Here is a 7,994-nt window from a genome sequence, read left to right on the forward strand (position 1 = left end):
GAGACTCACACACTCACTGTCCTGATCCTCCACAGAGACTCACACACACACACACACTGACCTCGTTACAGCCGAGGCAGCGCGTGTCGCTCTTTGTGTTCACCTCCAGCAGAAGAGACGCCATGTTGGTCTGTGACCACCAGAGGGCACATGACGAACTACAGTCTGTCATGTGTTTACTCTGGTCGTCATGACAACTGATGGGGGGGGGGGGGGGGGGGCCCTCATTCAGGTCCAGAATCTGACTTCTGGTCCTTCACTTCCTGTTTTCTATCTGCTGCCTCAAATACTCACTAATGTGGATTCATCCGCCGCTGAAAATAGTCCCGACAAACAGAACTACTTCCTCCTAAATGTTTGATAAAAACTACACTGAGATGTTTCTATGAAATGACCGAGTCTTTATTAAAAATTAAACTACATAGTTGTGAGCCGTACAATCTATTCTATGGACGAGTAACTCCACACAAGAGGTTCTAAAGCTCTGGTCTGCAGATGGGAAAAGGCCCCAGAAAAGACAGAAAAACCAAAATAATAAAATTATACAACTTTATTTACCTTGAATGTTTTTCCAACAACAAGTCTGTTTTTAAAGATCATCAAGGTGACAGTTATCTGCATTCTATCTAGTTAGTAAAAACTAAATGAAATGAAGTTTATTTTTGCAGAACCTGTAAACAGTCAAAGAGAAGCTCGATGTCCATCTTTACCTTCCAGGGGTTTGAAACTATTGAGACAAATGAACACATTGATGGTTTTGGTCTTTAAACGGGATTTGTTGAAAATAAGAGAAATATGGAGCAACACCAACATCGTCACTCATCATCTACAACAAGTGTGATCATGATGAGAAACAAACTCCTGCACACATGTTGAAATAACAGAACCAGCAGATCAAAGTGCTTCTACATCATCGTCACGTCTTCATCGTCACTCCCCTGAAGGACACGTCAAACAGGAAGTGCCGTCCACAGACAGCACGGAGGGTGTTATGGATCAAAAGATGGAATCGGTGCACCTTTTAGGGGGATTAAAGCCCTCGTGGGACAAAGTCTTTCCTTCTGTCCCCGATCAGAGAGTCCCAGGTCAGCTGGGGGAGCAGAGAGCAGCCTGCAGCCTTCAGGTCACACGAGTACCCAACAGGACAGCAGCGCTGCGAGTCGGAGCAGCAGACCGCCTGTCAGAGGAAACGTCGGTTCAAGACGATGGAGAGTTTAAATCATGCTTTAAAACAGAGGAATGGAATTCATTGAGCAGATGTATTCATCATAAGGACAATAATCAAAGTCCTGTCCAGTAAGTAAGGTACTTAAAAGGATTTATCTCTCACGGCTGAAAGACACCATTAGTTTAAAGAACATAATTTAACATTAGGACACTTTGGCTCATATGAAGTGTTGATGTGAGTGAGGCGTGGACGTACCCGGGCTGAGGGGCAGCAGGCCCACTCGGAGGCCGACACCTTGCAGCACGTGTCCCGCTTCGGGCAGTGGAACTTCCCCGTTACGTCACACGGTACGTCCTCGTCGTCTCCGAGCTCGGACCGTACCACTTTGACCCGAGGGAGGGTGATGGTGAGAGCGTTGGGGTTCTTCTTCTCACACGTGCCGGTCTGCATGTTGCAGCTGTAGCCCTGAGGACAGCAGTGCTCCTGGTCGGCACAGCAGACGGCCTGACGACGAAACACCAACAAGGTAAAAACAGTGTGTGAACTTTAACGCTCTGGAGTAATTTGGGAACGTTTGGAAAACCCAAGCTTTCTCACAATGTAGAAACACGTGATTTTACAGTAATTGAACATGCGTGTGAAGACGTACAGACCTTGACCAGCGGGCAGCAGCCCCACTCCCCCGTCTGCAGCTTACAGCAGGTCGTCCCTGAAGCGCAGCTGCTCTTGTCGTCACACTTGACGTCCGCGACGGCGCTGGAAGCCTCGCTCATGGCGTCGAGTTTGGAGGACCAGGGCACCACGACGTGGGGTCCCTTTGAGCAGGAGGCACGGTGAGGTTCACAGGTGTGACCGCTGGGGCAGCAGTGGTTTCCATCGTCGCAACACACCGCCTGAAGGAGACTCTCAATGAATCACATGTAATCAGCTTTGCTGGTGTTCGGTTGATTAGCGGCGTACCTTGGGCAGAGGGCAGCAGCCCCATTGGTGGGTCTTGTCCATGAAGCAGCAGGTGGTGTCTCTGGGGCAGCTGGTTTGGGCGTCACACATGTTCCTGGCTGGCTGAGGTGGACCGGAAACGGCCCGACTCGGCTCCTTCTCAGCCTGGAAGGAGGAAGATTAACCAGATCTTTAATGACGCCTGAAATCCTTCCAAAAGGTCAGACACTCAGGAGTTAAACAGATTGAAGAGAGTTTGACATAAACACTAAATCCATAAAACACAAACTGACCGGCAGCAGTAGAGCAGCTGCGGCGTTCCGAGAGGCATAAATATTGTTTTTGTCGACTATCGCTGCAATTATTTGCAGAACTACAATACAGTGGATGAATTCATCAAAGTTTGACTCTAAAAGAAAGCCGATGTGTTGTTCACCTCTGAGGTCAGAGCGGACTCTTTCGCCACCCAGCGGAGTGAAGGTAAGACCCCCGACGGGTCGTCACAGGTCTCAGCCTCCAGGTTACAGACGGTATCGTGAGGGCAGCAGTGGAGGTGGTCGTCGCAGCACACGGCCTGCAGGAACAAGAGATTCATAAAGCTTTTGCAGCACAAAACCCTGTTAATTACAAGAATATTTACGTTGCCGTTGTTTTTCACGCTTCTCTAAACTATATTATTCTGATCTTTCTGGAGAGTACGAGCTGTCCACCGGACCGTAGCCCGTTCTCTACTCGTGTTACCTGAGGCAGAGGACAGCAGGCCCAGCCTCCACTCTCCGTCCTGCAGCAGGTGGATTTTCCGGGGCACGACGTGGACTCGTCACACTTGGCGTTACCGGTCGGTAAAGGGAAGGCGGGCACTTTGCTGAGCCACAGCCACGCCACGCCCGAGGGGTCGACGCACGTGGAGGCCGCAAGGTCACAAACTGTGCCGTGAGGACAGCAGTGCTGGTGGTCCTCACAACACACGGCCTACAGGGAGAGCCACAAAGGAGCTGGAGAACATGTACGACTTAGCAACTAAAACATTTATAACCGTCGTCCTCCTCTGAGCTGACCGCCATCTCTGGACAATGAAACCAGAATCCGTGCAAACGCTGAATAAAAGTTGCATTAATCATATCGACTCATATTTCTACAATAAAATAAATAAAACACAGAGCCGAGATTAGAGGAGAAGCCATTCGTCACTAGACTGTGGTTCATCTCCAGACACACAATGTGAGGAAGTGTGTCGAGTGTACTCAGTGCAGCTGGACAGAAAGCCGAACACAGAGAGTCTGTGTGACTCACACTCACACACTCACACACACACACACACACACACACACACGTCTGTGGGTACCTTAGGTAGAGGACAACAGGCCCATTCTCCCTCTGACGACTTGCAGCAGGTGTTTCCGTCGGCGCAGGCCACCGAGCGGTCACACGGAACGGCTCCAACTGAAAGACAAGCGTTTTTAATCAGCCAACGAACTCTATTTCAAAGAGTAGCGTCACATTCCTAAGAACAGCACAATCACAGATATCGTCGTTTTATTTCATGCATTCTTCCTCCTTGTCAAAACCTGGTGCCTACATCACCCACAATGCAACGCAACCGCAGTTCAGTTGGAGATTTAGGCGCGTTATGCTAGCAGCGGCTAAAGTAGCCCATCTTCACAACACCAGACCAAAGCAGCTGGAGAAAAGTAAACGATGGCGATCAAATATTTAAGATCGTAGACCGTGTAAACAACCGTCGCACTCCGACCTCTGCGCTGAACCTCCACCGGCGTCGTCACAGCCGCGGGGGTCTTCGTGGTCGTCTCTCCGTGGGCCGACACACAGGCGCCGTGGACGACGTCACACTTGGTGCCTTCAGGACAACAGTGGATGTGATCTGAACAGCAGATGGCCTGAAGAGAGGAAAGCCTCGTAGTCAGTGTCAATATTGAGAGAGAGACAGAGAGGAAGGGATTCATGTCTCAAGTTGTGATAGTTTCAGATCACATTATCCATTTTCCGTTAATTGCATTGATCGGTTGCCCCACTACCACGGCGTTGTGTTTTCAAATAACTTCACGTAAAACAGATGCAGTAGTGTTAATCCTGTGAACAGGTTGGTTCAGGTCACTCACGTTGGGCATAGGACAGCAGCCATACGTGTCGTCGGTCATCTTGCAGCACGTCGTCTGATCCAGACAAGCCGATTTCTCGTCTGGACACTTAACTGACGGGACGAGAGGCCGGAACAGACGGAGACACCAAGACATCAAGACTTTCCTGCACACAGTTTAAGCCTAAATTAGGACTCTTACGTGTGACTGCTTACCGTCATCGGGCTCGGCAGCGGTCTTCTTCAGTGGTGCGCTGGGCTCACCGGACCTACAGACACCGTGCTCCAAGTCACAGATCGTGCCGCTCGGGCAACAGTGGAGGTGATCGCTGCAGCACATGGCCTGCACACGAATACAATGACAAACAGATTCAGAAAAATAATTAAAAGTTTGCAGGTTTAGTAGGAAATTACATAATTCTTTACAGCCAAGGACCACAAACACCAACGAGAGTCTTTACAGGTACATTCAGGCTCTCACCATCAACACTCATTTCCTTACAATAAAGCCCTCAAACCACCACAACATGTTTACTAATGCTAAAAGCTCAAATTGTCATAAAGAGACACATCTCTACATAAAACACAATAAACAACTTTGTGACAGAAAATATCACATTTTAATTAAACTTCCAGCAAATAACACGTTGACCCTGCAGCGTCTTCTCTTTAAAGCCCGTTAGACTAGAACACGTACTGGACGGTGTGGATGTAAAACACAAGGACAATTCATTTATTATACAGCAATTAAAAAGGAGCTGCAATCTAGAGCACACAGAAGTAAAATAAATATCTTTGAAACAGTGCATTTACAGCTGCAACTAACTCATTTTCTCAATTAATCATAGCTCGCTTAATTTCTAGAAGCCAACTTCAGTTCCCCAGATACCACGGTGACCTCTTCACCCGCCTGTTTTATGAGCCATGTGAGCAAAACCTGAAGATATTACATTCAGAAGCTGAGTGATAGCATTTTCTGTTGATCAAAAAAAATCAATTCAACTGACAAATAGTTTCAGCTCCAGTCTATCAGAGTCGTGTGTACCTGTGTGTAAGGGCAGCAGCCGTAGTCTCCGCTGCTGAGGAGGCAACATGTACAACTGTCTGGGCAGCTGCTTCTTCCTCCAGGACACGACACGGAACCCACCGGAGGAGCTACGGAAACAAGGTCGTTGTGACTAAAGATGTTTCTTCACACGATGATGTTCTGAGTATAGTACCATCAGCATGTCAAGGAACGTCTTTAGTTACGAGTACAGTATCATCAGCATATAACTAACATGACAGATGGATTTCAGTGACTTAACCTCTTTCTACCATTTTAAACATTAATTTTTCACATTGATATGGGCTTTTTAAAGTAGCCCTTTGGCCTGACATGAGGAAGTCATGACCTTCTACACGAGGAGTTTTCTACCTGAAGTATTGTCCCTCCTCCTGGCAGGTAGTTTCTCCAGCATGGGGAAGGACTCCAGTGAGGACGACACACACTTCGAGTGAGCAACGTCGCACTTTGTTCCCCCGGGGCAACAGTGGAGTTTATCCTCACAACACACCGCCTGCAGAAGAGAGGAGCCTCATTTCAGACAGGCGGCTCAACAGATTCCTGCAGATGATGCAAACACATACTCGACTAGAAGGATTATAAGACGGCTTAATCCAGCAGAGCAACTAGAAGAGCAGCTGACAGCATCAGACGCTGACCAGCAGACCATGTAAAGCGTTTCATCTTACGGTGTTTCAGTGTGCGAGGCCGAGCTGGTGTTCACATCACCTTAGCTAACGGACAGCAGCCCCACGAGCTGTCGAGAAGCTGGCAGCAGGTGGTGCCGTCCGGACACTCGGACTCTTGGTCCGGACAAATGACCGCTTTCACCGTCTCCTCGAGCTGCAACCGCCACACGGCCCACAGCCCACGCATACCAATGACAAGGACACAGAAAACCACACGTCAATGGCTGGACTGCAAATGTTCAGATCTGCTATTCATGAACATGCATCTCGTACTATTGTACAGCAAAACCACAAACTTCCTACAAAAACAAAAGTCTAACGAGCTCAGAATCAAGCGAAGGAATAATGTAAAAAGCAAACGCCGACACACCGTCTCCATCTTTGACGAAGTTCTTGGTTAGATTACCTGAAGGCGCAGAGCCGGTCTGGTGGGAAGGCGTCTCATCCAGGGCAAAGAAACCGTCTTATTCACACACTTGCTGTGGACGAGATCACAGACCGTCCTCTCATAGCAGCAGTGGACGTGGTCGGAACAACACTCCGCCTGCAGGTGGATAAAAGAAAGAGACGGTGAGAGACGTGAAAACGGTTTAAGACACAGAACAAAGAGCAGCAACAAAGGATGTGTAGAAGAAGATCCAGGTCATCCAGAGCTTTACGCGACTCCTCCCGTTTCAGAGAAGCTTCAGCCGAGGAGAAGAACCATTTAAAGACTTTAACGAAGCGTTCATTCAGTTAAATACGGGACTCTATATTGGATAGCTTTAATGTCACTCCTCACCGGGTTAGTCGAGTCACAGCAGGGTTTCCTATCAACTACCTGAAGTCTGGTGACCCCAAATGATGGTAGTTACAGAGTACTTTTACGTGATACATGAAGTACATTTTGCTTCCAATACTTTTGTACTTATTTAAAGTTACTACAAGGAAGTTTCATTTAGTGTTGGTTCTGTTGGTCCCTGTGGACTAAAGTGGCCGTGTCTCTGAGCACCAGACTCGTTAGAAAACCTCTCATTTTACTGCAGCAGGGTCTGACAGTCTGCCCCTCTCAGTCCTGGTTCTGGTTCTCCCATCTGGGTCTGTCCACGGTGGTCTCTGCTGGAGTCTGAGCTGAAGGAGGTTCTGGTGAACCTGCATGAGTTCATCTGGTTTCACCAGAATCCGACCCGGTGGCTCCGATGACGAGCATCAAGAATAACTCTATAGAAACAGACCATCTTCTCTCTGATGGTCTCTTTACTGATGGAGGTCAGATAGAGGATCAGGACTACACTGAGACTGGTTCAGATAGAGGATCAGGACTCCACTGAGACTGGTTCAGATAGAGGATCAGGACTCCACTGAGACTGGTTCAGGACCAGTTAGAAGTTCCTCGCAGTAACTTTAAATAAGGTTTTAAAGGCAGGACTTTTATTCTACTCGTGTAACTGAAATGACTGAACGGTGACTCACATAAGGCAGCGGGCAGCATCCGTACCCTCCCGTGGAGTTCCTGCAGCAGGTGTTACTGTTCACACACATGTCTCCGTCCGGACAGATCCGAGCAGAGCTGAGACCCAGCAGAGCCAGGACCAGGATCCCCATCTGCAGCATCTGAACACAGGCAGCAGAGAACAGGGCCGGCAGGAATGAAGCAACGTGTACCGACGATACGAACGGTTGAGAGCGAACGCCATCTCACCTTTATGGCTGCGAGAAGCGAACTCATGGAGCCGGATAACAAAGACACGGAGAGCAGCTCAGCACGAACTCCGTCTGATAAACTGGATTTCAACACAGCTCGCCGTAGAGTTCATGTCCTGTTATTGCATTGATAGCACTCATATCTCTGGCATTTCACAACCCTGAAAACCTGATATTCAATGACAAAAGTCACCAAATATTGATTTATTGAATAATAAATGTAATAACTACTCGTTGCAGTTTGTTGAGTGTGTACAAGATGTTAAATAAACCAATAACTGCTTCAGTGATTAAAAAGCGATCCATTGAATAACAAAGTCTGATAAACAGAAAATTACACAACTCAAGAAGAGATATATATATATATACATA

At 48.0% G+C, this 7,994-nt stretch overlaps 1 protein-coding gene across 2 annotated transcripts in view; it reads right to left on the reverse strand.

The window, feature by feature from the left end:
• Positions 1-532: 532 nt before the first annotated feature.
• Positions 533-7,994, reverse strand: part of grnb (granulin b) — a 22,756-nt gene continuing 15,294 nt past the window's right edge. The window contains exons 2-17 of one of the 2 annotated variants that reach the window (XM_031844253.1): positions 7,621-7,738; positions 7,392-7,532; positions 6,346-6,483; positions 5,980-6,093; positions 5,623-5,764; positions 5,251-5,360; positions 4,422-4,548; positions 4,228-4,319; positions 3,861-4,005; positions 3,453-3,550; positions 2,849-3,079; positions 2,544-2,681; positions 2,129-2,272; positions 1,822-2,061; positions 1,424-1,672; positions 533-1,177 (exon numbers count right to left, since the gene is read on the reverse strand). In XM_031844253.1, coding sequence (XP_031700113.1) covers positions 1,031-1,177; positions 1,424-1,672; positions 1,822-2,061; positions 2,129-2,272; positions 2,544-2,681; positions 2,849-3,079; positions 3,453-3,550; positions 3,861-4,005; positions 4,228-4,319; positions 4,422-4,548; positions 5,251-5,360; positions 5,623-5,764; positions 5,980-6,093; positions 6,346-6,483; positions 7,392-7,532; positions 7,621-7,647 — 2,283 coding nt within the window. In that variant the 5' untranslated portion in view covers positions 7,648-7,738 and the 3' untranslated portion in view covers positions 533-1,030. The remainder of the gene's footprint in view (positions 1,178-1,423; positions 1,673-1,821; positions 2,062-2,128; positions 2,273-2,543; positions 2,682-2,848; positions 3,080-3,452; positions 3,551-3,860; positions 4,006-4,227; positions 4,320-4,421; positions 4,549-5,250; positions 5,361-5,622; positions 5,765-5,979; positions 6,094-6,345; positions 6,484-7,391; positions 7,533-7,620; positions 7,739-7,994) is intronic. The other variant, XM_031844254.1, reaches the window with a different exon arrangement.

This window comes from Anarrhichthys ocellatus, unplaced genomic scaffold, assembly GCF_004355925.1.
Source record: "Anarrhichthys ocellatus isolate YVR2014 unplaced genomic scaffold, GSC_Weel_1.0 scaffold4, whole genome shotgun sequence".
Lineage (NCBI taxonomy): Eukaryota > Metazoa > Chordata > Actinopteri > Perciformes > Anarhichadidae > Anarrhichthys > Anarrhichthys ocellatus.